Raw genomic sequence first — 26,427 nt, 5'->3', positions numbered from 1 at the left:
TTTAGGCGAGACTGATACTAATTAATTAATTAATAAATTGTAAATTGACACTGTGTGTCTCTGCGTCACGGTAACATTATAACTAGTAATAATTGATCGAGGTTGGAATTACTACAACACAATCCTAATGACGATATGTTAATTTATTGAATGCATTGGAATTTCATTGTACCTACATTAGCTACTTATAATATGAAATAATATGCTAATTTTCTTTTAAATAACCTGTGACGTTATATATTTATATAGTTGACGTTATATAATTAGATAGTTTTTTGTTATTTGTATATTTATAGTAATCTTTACATTTTTACATTTTAAAAATAAATTCCAAAGATATGTTGGTTTCAAATGATAGGTACAATAAAGCTAGGAATTTGAACCTAACTTCTACATAAATAATGAAATATTAATTAAATCTAACCTAAAGTACTTTACATTTTATTTAATATCGATTGATTTACAGCTAGAAGTACGTGTGAAAATAAATACTAATTAATTATACATTAAACAATAGTTGTCATCAAAAATAATCGTTTTTAATTCCAGTGTCTATAATTACGAATATTTTTGCAATTTTCACCTAAAATCAAACATTATCTGTTAGGTGATATAACATACAAATATCTGATAATCCTGATGTCATCAAACAATGAGTAAGAGTTATTTATTAATACGGTAATAATCATCTAAAAATGTTTGTTTTACCATTATTCGTACCTAATGTCAGCTGAATTTCTCTTAAAACAATTTATCTCCACAAAGATAAGTTTTTTTACATAAGCAATACAATCAGACAGCTATTACGTAGGACATATTTCTTTACAATTTACAATTAATTCGCTAAGGAGCTTAATTGCATAATTCAAAATACTGCGAATAACCCTTAAGCGGCAGCCATACGTGCACAGCTGCCAATCAGTCTCAGAGACAACAAAGTAATATTTATTAAATAGCTGGATATCCACCGTTGACATGCTGCGTTCGAGGCGAGCGCTCTGAATCACTCATTGGAGACTCCCGAATCATGAGTACCTACTCCATGATCATGAGACGTGGAGCACCGACCCAATTTGGGATCGTTGGGTGGATATCCAGCTATTTATATACACCTTTCTCGATATCACCCTCGGGATGTTAATGTCTTAATTAAAATTACTAATGAGATCAAAAAAACAAAACAGCACCCATCCACCGACATTGCTCTGTTGTAGTCTTGTAGTCTGAAATCTAAAATAAAATAGGATTTATATAAAACATTTCGCTAATTAACCATTGCTAATAATATAAATGTGTTTGTCTCATCGGCTAATTGGAAACAGGGGGAAGGGATTGCGGTAATACAATAACAAGAAACTTTGTTTATTTAAATAGACTGAGTAGGTAATCTAATTAAGTTCCACGTGTTTTCTTTTTGTTTTCTAGAAAGGTATCCAAGTATTATTTGTTGAGAAATGACATTTTCTTTCTTGCTATTTTAGTTACTGCTAAATAATGTAAATAACGTAATAGGCATGTACATAGTATTAAGTACTCCATGCCTATTACTATATTATTCAGTTGTTGGAAATATGCATACACGTTATATCTTTTAAGTTCCGAGAAATAGAAACAGTCCGACGAACTCCAGATTTGATGGACACCCCAGCGTTTGTCAGGCAGCGCCACGGGTGTTAAAAATGGGAACTATAAACTGTCAAAGCGGCGGCTAATGACTCGCTGTATTACATTACGGCTAGCCGTGTTGAAGAACGTATGGCGCCGAATACATTCCGGCGGATTCTCATTCAGCCGCATTCAATCCGGCTAATCGTTAAACCGCCGCATTTCAAAACGCCCCTGTTTTTGAAAACGGCTAGCCGTAATGTAATACGGCGGATTATACGATTCGACTGCGACATATATAATATATAAATACTTAAATAAATACATAGAAAACAACCATGACTCAGGAACAAATATCTGTATCATCATACAAATAAATGCCCTTACCAGGATTCGAACCCGGGACCATCGGCTTCATAGGCAGGGTCACTACCCACTAGGCCAGACTAGACTATACTCACACTATACTCAGACTAGACTAGACTAGGCTATTATATATTTAAAAATATAATATGACTTTCTATTATATTCTTTCTATTCTAATATTTATAATTGCTACTCCAAGCAGATTTCAAGCCGAAATCATGCGACATTATAGGTCGTTTGTTGAGTACCTGAACTACCAAAGCTAGCTTTCTATTTGTATCTCATTTATTAAAGCTATAATTATCTATGTGAAGGTTTATTTTTATTACAATGATATCGTGAAGGTATTATTGTTTTAAAAATAAAAAGGTCTTACCTTGTGTACCGAAAGGCGTTATTTCTGACGCCTTATCAGCAACTATGTTCATCCTTTGGACAGCTGTGTCGAAAAAAAATACAATTGAAATAAATAAACAACACGAGGTATTTGTTATGAAAATTAGTGAAATTACATATTCCGGAGTAATTGATTTGCTCACAGAAACAAATAATACGATTTTCACAATAACTGTACTGTTTAGGGCGTAAATAGTTTCCAAGTTATTCAATCAACAGAGGTCGCGTTCGGCGGCCTCTAATCTAATTATAGGCATTTAGCTGAATCGTATAAATAAGTAGGTAATAAATATCTTAAATTTTGAAACTAATAAATATTGTAACTATTTCATTTTTATTAATGATTCCATTTTGTCTGGTCACCCTGCGAGCTGCGATGTCTTGATATTATTATTATAACTATACAAAAGTGACTACCGTAAGACGAAATATTGATATAAGTATTATGAACTTATCATATTAGACAATAGATATTCTTAACTATAAGAAAAAATCCATCTTTTAGCACTTATGATGATCACCTAAATATATTAGAACACGTAGTTACCAATTTTGTTGTCCAGTGCAGGTTGCGGCATAGCTTTAAAATAAATTCTAGGGTTAGTTAAACTATAGTAGCAAAACATGTAATCCATATACCTATTATACAATCTATGTAATAGCTAGTAGTCACAAACAGACATTAAAATCACATCTAAAGTTGAGCTTTCTAATAGTAGTTTATATCAATAGGTTATATAATTATAAGTACCTACAGCAAACTAGTACGGATTATACCTAATGGTCCGCAAGTTCTGGAGGCGGCGCAGCGCAACTTGCTATGTAAGTTTGTTTCGTCAAATGCTTGTCCTTTTAAGCCTGGCTAATTGGCAAACATTCATATGAATTGCCAGCAATTAATAGGTGTTTTAAATATCTAATACCTTTAAACGAGGAATTCTTGTTTATTTATTTATTATGTATATTTATATAGGTACATATAATTATATTTCGGGGATCTCGGAAACGGCTCTAACGTTTTCGATGAAATTTGCTATATGGGGGTTTTCGAGGGTGATAAATCGATCTACCTAGATCTTATCTCTGGGAAAACGCGCATTTTTGAGTTTATATATGTTTTCCGAGCAAAGCTCGATCTTCCATATATTTATTATTAAACACAGGAAATTCTCTAGCGGGAAAAGGGGACTTTTCCGGAGTTACTGGCGATATGTGTTGTTATTTATAAAATAGAAACTCAAACCTAATAAATCTTCTGATTTACACTATTATAATAATCAAATTTGATGCGATTGAGTTGGGTTTTTACGCAGAAGGTACCTAAAAAATAGTTAGGTACCTACTACCACCAATTCAGTTAACCTCCATTCAGTTAACCAATTGTGGTTCCTAATTCATAATTTTTAACAAAAAACAAAACAGATATTAGAAAACAGTTTTATCAATAATCACTTCTCCAATAATCTTTAATAGAAAAAAAAACGATTTCTCAAAACAGTTTGAAATGCCATAAAAATTATTGGCTGGTATTTAACTTATCACCAGATAGATATAGTACTGTTATTATTAAACACGGGAAGGAGGTTCCGTCACACAGGCGCGTTTTCCGGGCGGGGAGTGAGCGTTTTATATGTAAAAGCGGCGCGCCCCGCTCATGCGCCGCTCGAAAAATGCGCCTGTGTGACGGAGCCTTTAAACTTTCACGGTTTTAACACATTATTATTCACTTTAATGGGACTTAATCACGTATACGGCTGACGTACATGTAGGGATTGCAATCCGGTTCGGCGGATGCGGTAATCCGGCCGGATCCGGCACGTTTTAGGAGCTACCGGATCCGGCTAGAATCACCGGGAAAATAAAAAATACGCCTACACACAGCACGCGCTGTGCGTTTTAGACGAGGTAAAGGCAACGGATGGAAGGTATGAAGTTGACAGAACAAAGAACGAATGAAAAGGTAAAATTTAGGAAGATAAAAAGATATTTATTATGACGATGATTGAGGACAAAAGAGGATTTCCTCTTCTTTCATGTTGGTGGCGCGATATGACGATTACGGAATCTAATCAAATTTACGTATAATTGTAAACGTAATTTTAAACTGAGATTGACATTATACATTTTTTTACCTACTAATAAGTTTTATTTGATTGTTAAAAAGTTATTTAACTTATTTATTAACTTCAAATCATTGATTTAGGAATACATTTGAAAAAATATCCTTTCGTTCTCGTAATATTACGCAGAAAAATTAGAAAAGTATGTCATTTAATTAATTGTAATATCCATATACCAATCCGGATCCGGTCCGGCCGGATCCGGTCGGATTATGGCTATTTTAATTTATATATACATTTCAATCCGGTTTGCAATCCCTACGTACATGGTGTATAGGACAGCATTATACCCGTAGTCTCTGGAAAGACTCCGAGATCACGGGGACAATGCGGTCCTCAAAGCGTCAAGAGGTAATTTTAAAGGGTAAAAGTTATAGGTACTTTACGCGAAATTGTTTTAAGACTTACGATATAGTTTGATGGTGCCCTCAGTGTCACCCAGGGCGTTCTTGGAGACACACTTGTAGGCGCCGTAGTCAGCGCTCGTGACGCGTTTGATCGGCAGCCGAATCACTGACCGGAACGCCCCGTCGAACTTCTGGGGCTCTAAACCTCCACCTACGCATTATTAATATAACTACTATAATTGAAATTGACACATACGATATACCCACATGATTATATTACGATAGGTAGGCTATAAATAGTTAAGGTTCACAAACGCGAGAAATAAACAAGCATTTCAAAGAAAATAGTGATAAGCCCATTGCAATCCTGACCTAATTGAAATATTAACTTCCGGACATAGTCACTAGGTACCAATGCTATTACGGTGCGAACTTTAGCCGACGCAAAAAAATAAGGGTTTTTCTAATTTATTTATATACTTAAAGCCTGGCAAGTTCCTTTTTGACCCTGATATAGTGTCGCTACAAACAGCTTACATATAGCAATACTACGTCTACGTCACGAATAGTCGGGACAGTGTGTATTGGCATCGTGCAAGAGCGAGTGAGATATACAAATACCTATGTAATTGTAGATTGTGAAACTATGTTTTCAGGTAATCGAAAGAGCATGTTTAATTGATAATTAAATATGAACTAACCTATCCGTCAAAATCTGATTCTAAATATTCGACATCCATATATTTATCAGATTCTGGCTCCGATGAATCTTCATTTGATTCATCAGTTGATGAGTCACTTTCGGGACCACCAACCTCGATTATAAATCTTTCTGTCTGTGATTCGATTATAGGACCTTTTGTACTATATCCGTCTTCTATTTTTTTTACGTGGTCGCAGCATTTTCTCCAATTTTCTATAGGGACTTCCTAAATAATAACAAAGTGTTAAGTTAGTTATATTTTTAACTATTCAATAAAATTCTAAACATTTGTAAATGTAAATACCTGAAAACTATCTTCAACGAGCTTTAGGAAGGCATCATTTGTGATGGAAACATTTTTAGTTGCCACTTTTGCCTTCACGATGCCCCAAATCATCTCAATAGGATTTAAATCACAGTGATAGGGCGGTAACCTTATCACTTTGTGACCATGATTTGAGAGAATCGTATCTATTTCGTATACTGGTTCCGGTTTATGACGTCTCAAAATTGTGACCAATTTATCTTTAGATGCGTTTTGTGGAAATGAGATGTTATTTAAACGCAGCCACTCAGCAATGATGTGTTTTCTATCGTTTGATGTTGGAGCTTTGTTAATTTGGAAAGAATGGTACCGGGCATTATCCATTATAACACACGTGGGTTCACTGAGATTGGGAATTAATTTCTGCAAAACCCATTTCTTAAAATTGTTTCTGTTCATGGAGTCATGATAATCGGCTTTTTTTTCTTTATCATTATATATTAAGAGTGCATTAGGAACAAATCCCGATGGTCCACCAGCATGAACGATAATATATCGTTTGCCGGTTGAAACGGATTTCGACACACCGGGTTCATTTTCACTCTGCCAACATTTTGCATGGTTAAGAGAAGTATGGATGTAAGTCTCATCTAAATAAACAAGAGGCATATTTTTGTCCCTCGCTTCTTTTATTTCGTCTAAATAACTTTCCCGCCAAACTACAATATCCGAACGCTCCTTCAATATGGACCGTTGGTTTCTGCACTTTTTATATTTGAACCCCATACTGTGCAATAGCAATCGCAAATACTCCCTACTACCGGTAAAACCTATATCTTTTTTTAATTCGGTAAGCAGAGTTTTGAGAGTTGGTACTTGCTTTCGCACAGCATAGAATTCATGAATTTTGTGCCTAATGGCACATTTGTCGAAGTCGTCTATTTGTATTCTTTTTTTTGGTATCGGTGGCAATGGCGGCAAAGTCTCATTCTTTTTGTGCATATTTTTGATTGTAGTACTACAGACGCCTTGAATGAGAAAAAAATAATAATTTAATAATTAATATACATATTTAGTACCAATAAACTAACCAGTTCATTACAACCGCACTATGAATATCAGTACCCGTCATGTCAGCAACTAATTTCAAAACATTGTTTAATGGAATGCTGTTGAATCCTTCGTCCTTTTTCTGCCGCAAGTATTTAAATGTGTTTAAAATTATTATTTTTGCATCGGGGTGAATTTTTTTGGGCATTTTGATTTCAAAATCGATTATTATCCTGAAATATATACAATTATTTTCGATATGTTTACATCGGTGACATTCAATGACTTCCAACGTCTGTTGTCAAAAGAAATCATTGCCATTGAAATAAATTAGTTCCATTGAAAATCCGCAACGTGGCCAAGGGCAAAAATGAACTTGCCAGGCTTCACATTAGTGCTCATTACAAAAAGTTACGAATGTCACCTGCCTGATAAAATATACGTGCTCAATGAGCTGATTAATATTAAACATTGACAGGCAGCAGCTATTTTTTCTTACAAAAGTACTATCAGACTTAATAAAAAAATAACGAACTACGATGACAGGCGGGCTAACAACCGGCCCAACGAGTTGCTTCAATTTTAAAATACCTCCAATATAAGAGTATTTTATTTCAAAATTGAGCCAGACGCAGTGAGCGAGTATATGTAACTAAGTCTGCATGACTGACTATTGAGCCATAATTGAAATTGGTTGATGATTTTTTTGTAACCTCATTTTCGGTGTTATTCTCATAGTAAAAGTAAAGCTAAACATTTGAAAAAAAAATAGCCTTCATTTACTGTAAAGTTTCCGCATTAAATTTAAATACTTACCAACGGGAACAATTTCCCCGTTCTCTCGGCTCCAGTAGCTAACCGGCTTGGGGTAAGCTTCTGTGTCACACTCCAGCACCAGATCCGAGCCCAACGCCGCGCCAACCAGCTGGTTTCTTATCGTTATCACTGGTGGGACTGTACGAAACGTGTTTAGTTGTTGTGTTAGACTAATCACTAAGTAGAGAGATTCTAGCATGCACATATTGCATTAAAATTTTACGTGATGTAACATTATAAATATTATGTCTACATATTATGCGATGCAAGTTAGTATTTAAGTTCCAACCAAACACGCTCAATCCTGTAATCTCAGGCTACATAAAACAAAATAGGGTAGAAAAAGGCATATTTTCATTTTTATATTTCTATTTAAGGTGACAGTCCATTTCCAACGACAGCTGCACATATATGCACGTTCATTCGTGGCAATGGCATTCGTTTGAATTTTATAACTCTGTGTTTTTATGTAATGTAATCTACGCTTATAGATAGACACATCGCCCACCCCAACCTATTTCACAACGTCCGAGTCTGTCTGACTAACATTAAGTATTTAAGTACCTATTTCGATTCTGACCCTTTTCATGTCACGTATTAAACCTGGAGGGAAAGCTTTTATTTGTAAAAACGTATTCCAAAAAGATTGCTTACTTATGTACTTGTACGTCTGAACCTCTGAACCAATTGATTGTAGAATAAACACTAGCATTAATCTCTTAATCTGTTAATCCTCAATCGTGCTAAGGAATAGTTGATTACATAAGCCGGGTGTCAGGGATTAAGGATTGTGCGACGCCGGTATTATGACGGTGTTATGTCACTGTCTTTTGGTTGCAATTATGTTTTAAATAATTGTTATTTTTATACCTAGTTATTAGGCTTTAAACCTACACTATTATACTTAGTTCGTTATTCATTATACACATGTATGAGTATGCACTTATATTTCGACCGTTATCGTTAATTATTGATAATTTAATCTAGTTGATTACGGCTTGCGCAATTAATTATTCAGGTGAATGTTAAATAATCAATGATAACACGCCGGCGATAAGACGGGTACGGTTGTTACTTAATACTCTATCTATCAATTAAAATACCCTTTTACTAAGTTCGGTTTTTGTAGCATTAGAAAAAGGCACCAACATATTAACGGTTCATATATGGTTTATGTTTAACCCTGTATTGACCCAGAAAAGACCAGTGCCTAGGTATAGTAGGGCTAATATTTTTACTATACCGTAGTAGTGGGGTGAGTAGGGTTTGCGGGGAGAGTAGGGTTATGAATGGGGAGAGAAAGGTTGAAAGGGGGGTGAGATGGGTTTTTAAGGCTACTGCTACAAAAATAATGTATTTCAATTTAAAACGGAGCTATAGTACGAGGGGTGTTCAAAATATTCTCGGTATGAAAATGAAAACAAACAAGTACGAAAAGTTTGATATTTTTATTTTTCAATATACTCCCTCCCTATGTTCATCCACTTAAAAGATCGATCAATTTTTTTTAAATCCCCGATAAAAAAAATTTTTTGTCTTTGGTGTAAAAATGCTCCTCCACTGCCGCCTTCAATGCTTCATCATCAGAAAAAAAATATTCCATGCAGATCCTTTTTAAGATTGGGGAACAAAAAGAAGACGCTGGGGGCTAAGACCGGACTATACGGTGGGTGAGTAACAGTTTCAAACCCACATTCAACAATAGCTGCCTTGGCAATATGAGCAGTATGGACGGGGGCGTTGTCACGCAGAAGCAGAACACCTTTGGTTATCTTTGCTCGCCTCTTTTCTTTGATAGCATCCTTTAATTGACGTTGAATGTTAGCGTAGTACTGTCCTGTGATATTTACACCTTTTTCTTTATAATCGATTAGTAATATTCCTTCAGAATCCCAAAATATCGTGGCCATGACCTTGCCAGCTGAAGGGACGACCTTGAACATCTTGGGATGAGCTGAACCCTTAATGTGCCACTGCATGGACTCTTGTTTACTCTCTGGGTCATAATGATGAACCCAGGTTTAATCTCCAGTAACTATTCTTTGCAGCACCTCATCAGGATTTTCACCGCACAGGTCAATAACATCGGAACTACACGCTACACGCATGTCTTTTTGAAGCCGAGTCAGCATTCGCGGAACCCATCTTGCACTTACTTTTGACATATTAAGATGGTCATGGATAATATCATGTACGATACCAATAGAAAGATTGGTTACTTGAGCTATAGATTTTACCTTCACTCGACCATCTTCCAATATAAGTTTTTCCACTTTATCAATATTTTCTTGTGAAGTAGCTACTACAGGCCGACCAGGTCTAGGGTCATCTTCAATACTAGCCCTTCCACCCTTAAATTCGCTTGACCACTTTTAAATGATAGATAAAGAAGGAGCAGACTCACGGTAAACACAATCCATTTCCTCTTTTATGGTTTTTTTATTTTTACCCTGTTTTGTCGAGAATCTTATGACGCATTGATGTTCTGATTTAGTTAACATTGTCAATTCGCACATGATGTTCATGTTTGTTCAGCAATTGCAGAAAAACAAAAGAACATCTCGGTTCGAATTATACTTTTTTTTAATGTCAATGAATAAACCTTAGCGGCCAGTAACAAAAGAAATTTTAGAAGAGGTTGTAAGATATCAATACCGAGAATATTTTGAACGCCCCTCGTAATACTCACAATAAAAAAAATCGATCCAAAAATCTTCCAAAATCAACTTTGTATGAAAACCCAACTCACCCCAAATACGAGGGACTACGGGGGGAGGTGGGTTTTCCTGTTTATCGTCAAAGTTATGAAATGGAACTACCCAAAATAAAGTAAAAAATAAAATAAGGACGTCCGGAACACTTATTATATACACCATTCAGTTTGCATATGTAAAAATAAAATGTTATCGAGGTTTGAATGTCAGTTTTGCGCCTACTCACCCCATTTTACGGTACGTCACTGTCAGCACTCTTACTCTGAATATACAGCATACCGTTCGTAGCCAAATAGGTCACAGCATGGTAGTTTATTAATATTATAAGAGAAAATATGCAGAATTCGTATTTACACTCTACGGTCAGCATGATCCTCTTGCTGAGCGTGGGCGGAACGCCGTTTGACGCTATGCACAGGTAGGCCCCAGCATGTAGGCGGCTCACTCGGCTTATGTTCAACACTGGCCCTTCCAAGGAAGACACTGCAATAAAAACTTGTGTTAAAGTACATAAGATGAGTTATGATAACTAATAGATGAGATAACTAAAAATTCTGTAATCCAATTTTCTTGACGTAGACACTAAACTAATCGCAATCAGGCTTATGTAGATTTCCGACTATTCCCGAAGAACCTTTAGCGTCGCTGTCATGTTAGATTAAATAAATAGGTACATGAGGCAAATTGCAATACAAAGCGATTTTTATAAATCAATAATATAATATTTTATATTATTTATTTACCATAGTTTTCTAAGACCATAGCTCAAGACAAAGTTTTCTTCGAAACTATACACAGTTGAAAACATTCGTTTATTCAACGAAATAGAAGATTTCTTGGTATGCATGCAGTCGGTAAATTGATCCTTGTGGGAACGTAGTATTCTATCGGCAACGTGTGTCCAGTTGTCCACTAGTAAGTATTGTCTCTATTTTTTATTTTCGATTTATAATAACCACATTTATTCATTCCCACACAAGTTATTACATTGTAAAAAACAAAGAAGCTCCTTCTGTCTCTACGCTTAAATATTTAAAACTACTTACGCAACGAATTTTAGTACGTTCATTGATAGATAGTGATTCAAAAGGAAGGTTTAGATGTCACCTATATCATTAATTAAAGTTTTGTTTTTGTAAATAGACTTACAACTATAAATAAAACATAATTAAATACCTAACCTATAAAACTTAAAAACTAAATCTAAAAATAAATAAAACTAATCTTAAAATAAATAACTATAAACTATTCCCCTGCGGAATGGTGCCGTAGATGATGGCAGCATATCCTCGCTGTAACGCAATACTTATTCTTAGTAAATTAGTTAAAATATGACGATAATTTTATTACATGCAGTATCTAGATGGTACCGTGCGAAACCGAGGCGGGTCGCTAGTAAACAATGTTGTAATAAATACTAGCCATAGTCTAATAAAACATGGTCTTCTCTTCCCAGAGTGACACAAGCCTACGTCACAATAACATTGCCACTTTATATAGCGGTATTGCATATTATTATATAGCGCTGTCGCATGATGCCGTAGGCTTGTGTCAGTCACGTGGTGGGAAGAGAGTACCAGGCGGAGTATATTATTATACCATGATACTAGCTATGCCCATTGCCACAGAATAAATAATATTACTAGGTACAGAAGACTCACTCTCTAAAAAAACGCGTCTGTTACGATCAGGACAGATATGTGGTATTATCTATGAAAAGGGACCTTATTGTCGATGGCGCTTACGACACTAACATCGATGAGCACAAAACGTAGTAGTTTAAAATTGGGGATTCTGGCCCATTTTAGTTATTTTGATTTCCAATTTAGCAATTAAGTTTCTTTGATTACTGGAACATTCAATGTTGCTGTCTATCCAATGCGGAGGTCAATTTATGTTATGTGACGCTGATGAACTTATCAGTCATCGGGTTTAAAGGTCCCTTTGTAGTTTTTTATAAATAACTCGTAAACGGTGACCTGTAGCAAAAATGTTCTGATACATAAGTAATCTGCGTAAAATTGTCTACATTAAATATGCTATACACTTTTTCGCTAGGATCAGTATTTAAAAAAATATTTAAGGTAAAAAGTTAAATATGATCAATTGTTAATATTTTTTGTAAATAACTCGTAAACGGTGGCCTGTACCAAAAAATGTTCTGATACATAAGTAATCTACTTAAAATCTACTCACACCAGAGGATGCTGAAGACCGGACGCTTAGCTAAAACGCTAGGTTGAAGGAGAAGAAGATTGATCCTAGCGAAAAAGTGTATTTAAGGCGCTCTTATACTCGAGTTTTACGTTTTCAAGGGGGTGAAGCAGACGAGTGGTAGAACGGGCAGGCGGGCGCCCCGCGCGGCGCACCGCACCATTCCCGCGCAGCACGTCTACGTCCTTATTCTGACGACATCGGTATTCTGAATCGTCAGTTCCGGGATTTTTAGTTCGGCAATTAATATTGAAAAAGATTTATTAGTAAATTCGAATTTTGATGAGTACTTAATGAAATTAACGTACTTTTTAGTATTTGTTGTTATAGCGGCAACAGAAATACATCATCTGTGAAAATTTCAACTGTCTAGCTATCACGGTTCGTGAGATACAGCCTGCTGACAGACGGACGGACGAACGGACGGACAGCGGAGTCTTACTAATAGGGTTCCGTTTTACCCTTTGGGAAGGGAACCCTAAAAATGGTAGGTAAGAAGGTGAGGTCGGTGAGTGTACCTAAATAATTATTAATTATATGTATACAATATGAGTGTATACTTGACTGATCATGTTTTTGTAAAAATTGATTTCGACTGGCAAAACATATTATTTTTTGGCAACCGGGTTTTTTAACCTAATTAGACCCCGCTGAATCCGAAATTGCCGGTTGATTGATCGAATTCTTGACTGGAAGTGAGATAGTTGATATTAAAGGTCCCTTTTTTTAGTTTTTCGTAAATAACTCTTAAACGGTGGCGCATAGCAAAAATTTTCTTAAACATAAGTAATCTGCATAAAATTGCCTACAAGAAAGATTCCGTACAATTTTTCGCTAGGATCAATATTCAAAGAGATATTAAGGCGGGAAAGTTAATTATAATCACTTTTTGAAGGTCTCTTTTTTTAGTTTTTCGTAAATAACTCGTAAACGGTGGCCAATATAAAAAAAATTGTTAAACGTTAATAATCGACACAACATTTTCAATAAAAAAAGATTTAGTACATTTTTAGCAGGGATCAATATTTAAAAAGATAATAAAGAGGGAAAGTTAATTATAATAAATTCTAAGGTTCCTTGTTTTTATTTTTTCGTTAATAATTTGAAAAGTATGACTCATAGCAAAAACAAATTTTACACAAATAATAAACATAAAATTTTCTACAAGAAACATGCAGAACACTTTTCGCTAGGATCAATATTTAAAAAGACAAAGCATCCGGTAAGTCAATTATAATCAATTTTAAAGTCCCTTTTTAGTTTTTTGTAAATAACTCGTAAACGGTGTCCCATAGCACAATAGGTTTTTATGAATAAATAATCTCCATAAAATTTTCTGCAAAAAACATCTGAACACTTTTCTCTAGGATCAATATTTAAAACGATATTAAAGGAAGAAAGTTAATCACAATCAGTTCACAGGTCGCTTTTTTTTCGTAAATAACTCGTAAACGGTTGCAACGGGGGCAGTTGCAAAAAATATTATACATAAATATTGAACATAAAATTGTCCACAAAAAAGGTTTTGTACACTTTTTCGCTACGATCAATATTTAATGTGGTATTAAAGGGGGTAAGTTAATTATAATCAATTTCCAGGTCCCTATTTTAAGTTTTTCGTAAATGACTCGTAAACGGTGGCCCATAGCAAAATAGGTTCTTAATGTTAACTAACCCCCCTTGGCTAAAAAGTGGCCTCCATGTTTAAAATTCATTTGTTTACGTAAGATTGTCCCGTCTTTGGGTCACGAATTTACATGTGTGTACCAAATTTCAACTTAATTGGTCCAGTACTTTTGAAGAAAATGGGCTGTGACAGACGGACAGACAGACAGACAGTCGCACGAGTGATCCTATAAGGGTTCCGTTTTTTCCTTTTGAGGTACGGGACCCTAAAAACTAAAAAAAGTGACATGTGAATTGATTGTAATGAACTTTCTTCCTTTAATATCGTTTTAAATATTGATCCTAGAGAAAAGTGTTCAGATGTTTTTTGCAGGAAATTTTATGTAGATTATTTATTCATAAAACCTATTTTGCTATGGGACACCGTTTACGAGTTATTTACAAAAAACTAAAAAGGGACTTTAAAATTGATTGTAATTAACTTACCGGCTGCTTTGTCTTTTTAAATATTGATCCTAGCGAAAAGTGTTCTACATGTTTCTTGTAGGAAATTTTATGTTTATTATTTATGTGTGATCAACAGGGTAAAGACCGGTAGTGATCACCAAATCGTAAGAGGCACACTGAATATCAATATTAAACTTGAAAGGTCCAGCCTGATGAAGTCTACGCTCTAAAGCTTTCAACTCGAGCTCTCTAACCGCTTTGCTTGCCTAGAGAACTTGGCTTCAGTGGACGAAATCAACGACGGGCTAGTGGAAACTGTCCACACAGTAGGGTCTAAGTTTTTTAGACCCCGCCGTAAAGATAGACCTCAGAAATTGACCGAGCAAACCTTAAACCTCATGGCTGAACGACGCTCGCTACAGTTGCAGTCTCCCGATGACGCGGAGTCATATAGGCAGCTCAATAGACGTATATCTAAGTCCTTGCGACATGATCTGCGTCTCTTTAATACTAACCGTATTAAAGAGACTATTGAGCGAAACCAAGGCTCCAAAGTGTTCGCAAAGGACAAAGCAACGCAAGCAAAGCAAGGGTCTATTGGGCAAAGCCAGCTGACAAAGCTGAAACGGGAAGATGGCAGCATAGCGTCGAGCAAAGCGGAGGTTTTAGGTGAGATCGAGAGGTTCTATGGACAGTTATACACTTCGATCGCAAAGCCCGTTGACAGCTTGGTAGGAGATCCAAGAGCCAAGCTGTCCCGACATTATACCGAAGATATCCCGGACATCAGTCTGTACGAGATTAGGATGGCCCTGAAGCAGCTTAAGAACAACAAGGCGCCGGGCAAAGACGGAATCACTTCAGAGCTTCTGAGAGCGGGTGGAACACCGGTACTTAAAGTCCTCCAGAAGCTCTTTAATTCCGCCTTGTCCGAGGGCATAACGCCTGAAACATGGAATAGAGGCGAGGTGGTGCTGTTCTTCAAAAAAGGTGATAACAACCTATTGAAGAACTACAGACCCATCACGCTTCTGAGCCATGTCTATAAGCTGTTTTCAAGGGTCATCACGAACCGTCTCGAACACAGACTTGATGAATTCCAGCCTCCCGAACAAGCCGGTTTCCGAAAAGGCTATAGTACCATAGACCACATCCATACGCTGCGGCAAGTTATACAGAAGACCTAAGAGTATAACTTGCCATTATGCTTAGCGTTTGTGGACTATGAGAAAGCCTTCGATTCGGTGGAAACATGGGTGGTGCTTGAGTCTCTTCAGCGATGCCATATTGACTATCGGTACATCGAAGTGTTGAAGTGTTTGTATAATAACGCCACCATGTCGGTCCGAGTACAGGAGCAGAGCACGAGGGCGATGCCATTGCAAAGAGGCGTAAGGCAGGGAGACGTTATCTCTCCGAAACTGTTTACTGCCGTAATGGAAGACGCCTTCAAGCTCCTGGAATGGAAAGGACTTGGCATTAGACATGTGTAAGTAATGCTCGTAATATCACAAATGAGATATCTCTCGAACGCGTACTATGGCATCACGTATCACTTCGCGAAATCAACCAGTACTTCAAACATCACGCATCACGCGAGCCGCGCGAGCGCCAACGACCGGCCCGGCCGAAGCGCGCGAAATGGATTCAATTCCACACAGATTGACGCGCCGATATGAATAGTCAGTTCAAGTCTACTCACAGAGCGCGTAATGTGTAATGCCACTTGTGATAGTGTCATGTTTGTTCGCCATGCCTTCATTGCTTTGTTATCTCGCTCGCACTCGCACTCAGTACTCGCTCGCTCTCGCTCTGCGATGCTTTCGGCTATCTTCGGAATAATTCGGATCGGTCCGCTCGGCCGATCGCCGCGGTGCGTTTAAGTTGTCGCAAATTTCACTAATATTCTTACGAATAAGATTTGCTGCATCTGCAATAGATTTAAAACTCTAATGCGTCCACGTAGAGCTTAAAATGTTTTCTTATAGTACGAGAAGGACGTGGCTAAATCGAGTAATTTATTTGAGATTTTGAATTTGACGAAAACAAAACCGTTCTTTATTATTGTTGTGAAATGTTTGGTTGACTTTCGCGGTTCGCGGTAAACGAAGTACGAGTTATTACTTGTTTATCCCGTAATTTAATTGTGATTGAGACTGAGTGTAGATATTCGATTTGTGTAGGTATATAGTGTACATATAATGTAAATTGTAGAAAAAGAAACATGTAAATATTGTAAATAATGTATTATATAAATCAAGTTGATTTCTAAATACACCAAACTTCGCATTTAGTTTACGTATATAATAGACGTATATTTTATTCTACTTTTAATTCATATTTCTTAAATAATTATCGAAGTTTGGCAGTCCTAAGCCTGGAATTCCATTTTGTTTTGGTAAAGTATGAAGGGAAATCAATTTGAATGCAGGTATATCTAGATATCTACCTCCGAATCAAAGACATATGTAACTTCGTATAAGACGAATAAAGTCTAAGGAAAAAACGTGCCTCGGAATTCAAGTAAAAGTCATTCTCGAATAGATGCCGCACACACCTTTAGCCTATCCTCAGCTAGATGGCGTGACGACACCGTTTCATATTTAACAATTTTAACACATAGATATCAGTGAATGAACATGGATCAAAATGATATAAAAATAATAAAATCATTTATCCATATATATACATTTTTTGATAACTTTATACGTTTTAATTTTGAGTTTTAGCCGTGTGTCGATAGATGGCAGTAAATTTACAGTGACTACAAAATTTACAATGACAGGACCCCTCTATACTATCTATTCTTTTTGCTCCGAATCTTACATACATAATTAGTAATTACATTATTTATGATTTTTAAGAATTAACAAACAATCTTTCACATAGCGGTGACAAAACGCAACACGTAATTAATAGATCGATCGCCGATACGGATACGAGACGCCCTAGAATCACTAGAGTGCTGTAGATGCGCTGCGTAATGTAGGAGATAGCTGTAATGTGGCCATCTCGCGCGCGCCCGCGCGCTGTTTCACGTTCGGGTCATGTTTCGAGTGATGAGTGATGTGATATCTCAGTGTAATATTACGTGTTCGAAAAAGTGATGTGATATAGCATTTCTTTTTGAAGCACTGTTTCGCGCATGTCTACTTGGCATCAACATCAACGGCGAATACATCACTCACCTTCGGTTTGCCGACGATATCGTAGTCATGGCAAAGTCGATGGAGGAACTCAGCATGATGCTCGATGACCTCAACCGAGTTTCACAACGGGTGGGCTTGAAAATGAACATGGACAAGACGAAACTTATGTCAAATGCCAATGTTGTGCCCATCCCAGTCTCTGTTGGGAACTCGGTACTCGAAGTTGTTGACTCGTACATCTACCTAGGACAAGTAGTCCAATTAGGTACGTCCAACTTCGAGAAAGAGGTCAACCGCCGAATCCAACTCGGTTGGGCAGCGTTCGAGAAACTACGTAATGTCTTTTCGTCCGACATACCTCAGTGCCTCAAGACGAAAGTCTTTACTCAATGTGTGTTACCAGTGATGACTTACGGCTCCGAAACGTGGTCTTTCACTATCGGCCTCATCTCAAAACTCAAAGTCGCTCAACGAGCTATGGAGAGGGCTATGCTCGGAGTTTCTCTACGTGATCGAATCAGAAATGAGGAGATCCGTAGACGAACTAAAGTCACCGACATAGCCCACCGGATTAGCAAGCTGAAGTGGCAATGGGCAGGCCACATTGCACGCAGAGAAGATGGCCGATGGGGTCGAAATGTGCTCGAGTAGAGACCACGGACTAGATAGATAGATAGATAGATAAAAACTTTATTCGTTTCCACAACATACATGGTACATAGATGAAAGAAGACATGCAGCTTAAAATTATCATAAAAATTAATTTACAAATCTTAAAGTAGAAGAAAAATAAAACAAATGCAAAACCATGTGTCGTGGCAGAGAAAAGGCGCTGGCTCAGCATGGTGATGCGGCAAGCCACATCGCTGATATTCTGCCAGGACCTTTTACAATAATGAAAAGACTGTACAACGCTTAATTCTTATAAATCTAACTTAACTAAGGTAATGATGCTCATGTTGTGTGTTGTGTGTCTACTGTCACGTGCTTCTGTGTATGAGATGTGGTAATATCCGTTCCCGGTCTTGTTTTATATTATTATTGAAATTAAATTTAGATGTTACCCTAAAATTTGAAATTGAACATAAATATAAAAGAGACTACATCATCTAGAAAGGAGATTCAGCCTTGAAGTTTTTGATGGTTTAAAAGGTGTAATCGATATTTAAATTTAAAATTGGATTTATTTTTTAAATGTCGTATTGGCGGAGGAATGTTGTTCCAACATTTTGTTGCACGGTAGCGGAAACTCCCTTTAAAAGCAGCGGACCTGTGTTTAGGGACTTGTAGCACGGCTGCTCGTGACGCTCTAGGTTGGTGGTGGTTGTTAGTGAGCCATACAAGTTTTTTAAATAAATAGGTGGGCAATTTAGTCTGTATGGTGTCAAAAAGTAAGCACGCGAACATAAGATCCAGGCGGGCGGTCATTTTTAAAAGACCTGAGTTATTTAAGTATGGTGTAACGTGAGCCCGGGGAGGAACTTTAAAGCAATACCTAGTGCACGCATTTTGCACTCTTTGAATAAGACGCTTTGAGCGAGCAAGAAGACATGGACCGTAAGCAGTGAGGCAATAATTAAGTTTGGATAATACCAGGGACTCACAGAGTCTTATTCGAAGTTGGACACTGAGAAGGTTCCGGAAATTGTACAATACTTTTAGGCGATAAAGGCAGTTCCGAACAGTTTCTATCACGTAATTTTCAAAACGTAAATTTGAGTCAAACAGTAGTCCAAGATTTCGGGCCTCATCCACACGATCAACTGTTACGTCATTGACAATGATACTTGGGCGCTTACTAATGATAGCCTTAGTCTGATTTATATACCCCAGAACCATAAATTTTGATTTTGATGGATTTAGCACAAGACAGTTTGTCGAGGACCAGTCCGACAATCGTTTTAAGTCGTCGTTAACCTTCGCGATTGCTGCAGCAGTATCATTGGGGTGAAAAGATAAGAAAATATAGAAGAATATAGAAGACTAGCAAGCGCAGCGTAGGACGTCCACCCACAAGATGGACAGACGATCTTCTTAAGGTCGCCGGAAGACGCTGGATGCGGGTCGCTTCCAACCGGCACGTATGGAGGTCCAAGGGGGAGGCCTATGTTCAGCAGTGGACGTCTTATGGCTGAGATGATGATGATGATGATGATTTATGTGTAAGATTTGTTTTTGCTATGAGTCATACTTTTCAAATTATTAACGAAAAAATAAAAACAAGGAACCTTAGAATTTATTATAATTAACTTTCCCTCTTTATTATCTTTTTAAATATTGATCCCTGCTAAAAATGTACTGAATCTTTTTTATTGAAAATTTTGTGTAGATTATTAGTTCATTTTTTTTATATTGGCCACCGTTTACGAGTTATTTACGAAAAACTAAAAAAAGGGACCTTTAATATCACATATCTCACTTCCAGTCAAGAATTCGATCAAGCAACCGGCAAATTCGGATTCAGCGGGGTCTAATTAGGTTAAAAAACCCGGTTGCCAAAAAGTAATATGTTTTGCCAGTAGAAATCGATTTTTACAAAAATGTGACCAGTCTAAATTATTCAATTTGATTAATTTTATAGCCTTTTAAAATATGTTTACACAATTTATCAATCGTGACTGAATTCCGGATTGGTCAGATGGGTGTGTGCCTTTGCTGCCCAACTTGTTATAAAATGACAATATGACGGACGAATGTCTGAAATGTCACCGTATTTAAGAATTATTTTGCTTTTCTTCGTAAGTATGTTGAAAAACATTGTGTGTATAACATATTTGCATATTTATACTGTGATTACCCATTTTATGAAACGTCCGCTAAACTAGCACAGGTCCGACGCTGACAGTGGTCATGGGCGTACTGGCGTGAGGAATAGGCGCAAGGTATTGCCGCGTAGGGTGTAATTTAGTAGGCAAAATGTTGAATTCATCAAATGATGAATGAAAAAATTAACGTATCGATAAAAGGACAAGCAATAATGAAGATTTACTTAAAAGCTATCGACTGAAGTAAGTTTCATATACATTTTCGTCCTAGTACTTCTAACATAAGGAAATAAAGACAGTGTTAGGCATGTTTTCAACTTAAGATTCTATCGAGAAAATAATGAGCCGTCGTGTTTCTGACAAGCAATAACGTAGTTCAAGGACTGAAGTTATATATACTAGAAAATAATGCATGAAATCCTTGTAAAAGTCTGTAAATATGGTGGTGGTAATCAAAGAAACTTAATTGCTAAATTGGAAATCAAAATAACTAAAATGGGCCAGAATCGCCAATTTTAAACTACTACGTTTAGTGCTCATCGATGTTAGTGTCGTAAGCGCCATCGACAATAAGGTCCCTTTTCATAGATAATACCACATATGGCCGCTAGGTGACGACAGCGCCACGCGCAGCTTATGGCAAACCCCAAAATTGGTGTGGAACGGATGTACTTTTAGCTACCTGTAGCAAAGCGACGAAATCGCGGAGTGAGACACGCCTGCCATTGCTCCACCCGCGTCAAAACACAAATGAAACGGATGAACCGATTTTGATAAAACATCTCAGTGCTATACCTCACTTACGGTAATAGTCATGTTACGTTATAAGTAAGAAAGTAAATAGTTCCGCAATAGTCCCGCGTCAACTTATGTTCTAACTAGAGTGCTTCGAGCATTCCCCCTTAAAGTTGCTCATGCAATTTGTAATGAACACCAGCGGCTGAAAATAAACCCTTGTAAGTTATAACCACAGATGCTGCAAAATTAGAAATAATATGTACGTACGTAATATTTATCAAATTTTGTTTTATAATTGTATTAAGAATAACAGATATAAAAACTACAAGCAGGTGAAGTTAAATTGTAGCTTATTCTGAAGGATAAGGGTATTAAGCCGCGGTAAATTCGTTTACTGATATCGTTACTTCTGAGTAAAGATGAGAGAGATTTGGTAACAGAATCGAGCAAATATTTTAGTTTATCCGTGCGTATATAGGTACTTTATCTTCAAACGTTTTGCATTCAATGTGCAGTTTTCTTTAAAATCTTCTACATAATATGTATATTTATATATTATAAGTTTGTATTTGAGTTTCCTATGATATTTTAATTTACTAGAGTGAATTAAGATAAAGTTTAATGTCAAGGAAAACAAATAAATACCTATGTATTTTGGGTTTAAAAACCTAAATATATGGACTTATTGCTTTTTTTGCTGAGGTAGAGATAAATATTATTATTCGTTTTTCTCAATATTTATACAGAATCAACAACACAATCGTAAAACAGGTTGAGTTACTATAAAATATATAAAAAAACGATTGAACATAATCCATTACATAAAAGTCTATGTAAATACATTGCTTGAAATGAAAAGATTGTTCCATCTATGTCAGCCATTTACATTGTTTTACTTTGGCAGTAAAGTTAATCCAATTAGGTAAGCTGTGAAAATACCTCTCACATCAAAATCTGTCAAGCGTCAAGCCGTTTGTATAGTCAAAGTCAAATAGATACTGACAGGCAAAGTGGCCAAATATATCACATCTTTATTCCCACACCAACAATAGTGTGTTGTAATACCTACTTACCACTTTGATGATGACTATAGTACTATACTCTATATCTTTTTCTTTATTTAAATAAAAGTAAACAAAATCTACTCTCAAATGGCTCCTTAAGCCAGTTGACGGCAGATAAACACATTACATGATCAAATAATGTAGGTTAAAGTGAGGTCGTTCAGTGGCTGACCCAGGAGGTTTTGTATTTGGTCGGTTAACCAATAAATGTTATAACTACCCGAAAATGTACAAATTGTTTGTTTACTTTTTTAAAATATTACCTAAAGCTACAGACTATAGGCACCGGCAATGCCCTGAAACATTTATAATATGCATACACTCGAAACATTAAACTTCCTTCTTTGGTCAGGCAATTACACAAACACACTTAACAGTTTGAAAGCGGCCCTAAGATTAGATTGGAAACATTCGCAATTGGGTACTGATCGGGTAGCAAGATAAAACAAACGCCAAAAGCCTTTAATTATGTTCCAGAATATAATAAATTGTCGTTTCGAGCGGAAGGAAGGTCACGGTAGTTACCTGTCGATATATCGTCTTGTTATAATAGCTAACAACTTAACATCATTAATATCTCGCCTGTCAAAGCGTTGTTTCGATGACACTGTTGTAGTGAAAGCAATAGTTTGACAATATGCTAGAATACCTACTAGAATTAAATAGCACGTATCGCGCTTCGAATAATACGTTGTTAACCTTTCATGACTAAAATCTATCTAGTTAGATGCTAATATGACACGGCTTTCTTAGTTATTTATTAAATGAGAGTTTTCGAGTTTCAGAATTAGTTTTTATATTTTTACAGTCTAGCTAAATTATTAGAACTCGTTTGATATGTGTAGGTAATAATGGTGACGTCTCCTTTTCAAAAACTGTTTCATAAACATCATTGAATTACCGATCTAAAATATTAGTTAATGAGCGAAAGGTGACATTATACCTTATATTTTTTGAATCCAGCTTCCCCTAGTAACTAGGAACATAAAAGACTCGTTTCGCCAAAAGAAATTCAGCTAAGGATTTACAATATAAACCTAATTCAAGATGCTATCTATACCTATATAATATTCCATTCAACACTCTCAGACATCCACTAGTTTTCTCTTCTTCTTGTATTCTTATTTATGATCGACTACTCAATTTTTTTAAATAAATTAATTTTGTGTTAAGCAGAAACGCCTGCAAACGAAATACTATTATAAATATTATAATATTATTGTTACCTTGTATTCCTTCAGAAAGGACGATAGGCTTGGAATGTTCACGCCTCCACACGATCTGCGGCTGCGGTGAACCTGTGGCGGCGCAAGTCAGACTGACGGAGGCCCCTTCCCGAACCGTCTGGTCGCGGCTTGTTCCACGATCCAAAATGTCCGGCGGAACTATGTAAAAATGATAATTAATCAAACGAGCTCTGTTTTTTTACCGCCGTCGTAGAATTAACATAATAATTTTCATCACATACACTACACGTATAATCTATCATCGATTGTTATTATTAAAACCGCCAGTTCTTATTACATTTTTGTAGCTTTTAATGCTCCATGAATTGTTATACCTATGGGAGTCCAGGCTCCTGCCTGGCACGGCAGGAGCACGGCACGACTGCCACATTATACTGTGGTAGCGGCGTTGCGTCGGACTCAGTGCCTTCCTGGATCCTCCTGGATTAGTCCAACAAAAAGTTGATAATGTTTAGAAACCTCTGGCATTTTTCTCGAAGGCACTGAGTCCGACGCAACGCCGCTACCACAGTATAATAAATAGTACTAACGTACAGTATGGACACTCCCTGCCTCCCGTTGAAAGTGCCGCACACCCGCTCTCGGTTACCTCACACAGGCCTATTTGGATTTCGAGATAATCACAAGATCTTGAGACGATTTAGAGACCAACTAGATCTACATTAGATATCGACTAGATGTGACTTGGATATCTAAGTCATAACTTGTGGAAATCGTTCAAGACGACCTCCAAAATCGCGGAAACGTCAAATTTGACATATCTATCTTACAAATATCTTTGAATTATCCGTATCGTAACTTGTTGAAGTCTAGTAGAAATCTAATTCATTTTCCGAATCGAGCCGACAGTTACCTGCTGGCAAGGACGCGACTACGCGGTGCGCAGAGCGGAGGCCACGTAAAATATTCAAATATTAAACAAATATTTACAAAACCTATCAGAACACACTGAAAACAACACAATATCTATATGAACAAAAAATCATGTTTTCAACTTACGTAATATTTTGATGGCCTGAATTTCCTTACAAAAATTTTATTACTTCGTTTATACTGATTCAAAATAGGAAACTATTGTATAAATCGAGCTTAGATACCCACCTTACAACATAATACGATTCTTATTTCTTCCTAATTCGCGCAATGAGTTTTGAGTCATTGAGGTCATCGAACTTGACAACAAAATGGCGGAAACCCTAGCACGTCTTATCTCACTCACACAAGCATGGTACGCGTTCACCTACACGAGCTTAGACTGTGTGCGTAGGAACGCGTTTGTTTCATACATTTGATCGCCAGTGTCCGAGGTGTGCCGCTACAGTATGTATGACCGCGAACTCCTAGCGATTTACATGGTTGTAAAGCACTTCAGACGACTGATAGAAGACATGTCATCGCACTCGTGAGAGGCGCGATTTACGTCAAAGGGTAGATTAGATTCTACAAGATACCTATCTTTCTGTTTTTTCGTAAGTTTAGGAATACTATATAATTACCTAAGCTCTTTGCGTTGTTCTGTACCATTTCTGTACATAGTACAATAAACTAAAAGTCACGAGTCGCCATGATATTCTAAAACCATTAATAGAAGGGGAATTAAGAGACGGAGAGATACCTACAGAAAAGAGCAATAGTTAAGACTTTAAAAGTTTTCATTTCAATGTTTGTCCATTCAAGTCGGAACGGAATAGAACTTATTTCCACTATTTAAAATTCCAGCAAATTTTAAAATTTTAGCAACTTGTAATATTGGTTAGAAGTAGCTACAGCAATTACTGTAACATTTTAAACATACTAGAAGTCAAATAAATGGGGAAATGGCACAGAGCACATTTAACTTTATAAAATGTTGGTTTTATCTACGTACTGACTTTCATTTATTTATTTATTGCATTCCATGGTATATACAGACGATCATTATCTAGTGTAGGCAGGTATATGAGCTGCAAGTAAAAACTAACTCACCCACGACGTCCAAATACCCAAGCTGGCTCTTCATAGGATCGGTGTTGATCTGACACATGTACCAGCCGCGGTCGGTCTCTCGCAGCTCGCGAATGTGCAGGAACCAGGTGCGGTGGTCGCTGTGCGTCACACCCACGCGGCGGGACCGCGATATCACGTGGATGTGGATCGTGAGGATGGTCTGCGTGTCTACTCGGAGCCATGCCACCTAAAGGTTAAAGTTAAATAGTAAGTAGTTAAGTATAATATAATGGCTAAGGTTAAGCTTTTTTAAAGACAAATGGTAAAACTTGGTATAGGGTTCGAAAGGCGCCCAAGAGGCACAATGTGATAAACAAGATCTTGATTTGATATTGAATCCATGAATGAACTAGTATTTAAGTATAAATTGTATAATTACCATTGTATCAATCAAATTAGCATAAGTTTTAAATGAATAAATATTATACTACCTTATCTTATCTTATTGGTACGAGCAAGATACACTTAAGACTAAAATCAAATAAATATGAAATTAGTCTCATGAATGAAATTTAATGGTGACACCTGTTGGATTAATACATTTCCTCTGCCTTGAAAGTATAAATAATTGTTTTTTCTTCTTCTTAGTCTATTTGAGTGTCCCACTGCTGGGCAAAGGCCTCTCCCCTTAATTTTACACGACTCCCGACAAAATAAATTTACTATTTTGTTTTCTCTTTCAAAAAACGTAAATATTTCTTTTTATTGTGAATTTACTTACTCATCATGTTTTACTCAATAAAACAACTCTCAGTTAGGTTTTCTAAGCCATAAATACAATGCTACCACAAAATGCTTCTTTTTCTTGC

The 26,427-nt window shown here is 36.6% G+C and overlaps 1 protein-coding gene across 1 annotated transcript in view; it reads right to left on the bottom strand.

Annotated features, from left to right (window-relative positions):
- Positions 1–572: 572 nt before the first annotated feature.
- LOC134792093 (lachesin-like) overlaps positions 573–26,427 on the bottom strand; it is a 38,362-nt gene continuing 12,507 nt past the window's right edge. The window contains exons 3-10 of the mRNA XM_063763278.1: positions 25,598–25,805; positions 23,612–23,770; positions 10,737–10,865; positions 7,669–7,806; positions 4,896–5,045; positions 2,915–2,947; positions 2,348–2,410; positions 573–1,230 (exon numbers count right to left, since the gene is read on the bottom strand). Coding sequence (XP_063619348.1) covers positions 1,124–1,230; positions 2,348–2,410; positions 2,915–2,947; positions 4,896–5,045; positions 7,669–7,806; positions 10,737–10,865; positions 23,612–23,770; positions 25,598–25,805 — 987 coding nt within the window. The 3' untranslated portion in view covers positions 573–1,123. The remainder of the gene's footprint in view (positions 1,231–2,347; positions 2,411–2,914; positions 2,948–4,895; positions 5,046–7,668; positions 7,807–10,736; positions 10,866–23,611; positions 23,771–25,597; positions 25,806–26,427) is intronic.

This window comes from Cydia splendana, chromosome 7 (genome assembly GCF_910591565.1).
Source record: "Cydia splendana chromosome 7, ilCydSple1.2, whole genome shotgun sequence".
Lineage (NCBI taxonomy): Eukaryota > Metazoa > Arthropoda > Insecta > Lepidoptera > Tortricidae > Cydia > Cydia splendana.
Note: the sequence above shows the minus strand (reverse complement) of the source record. Positions and strands in the feature narration are given on the sequence as shown.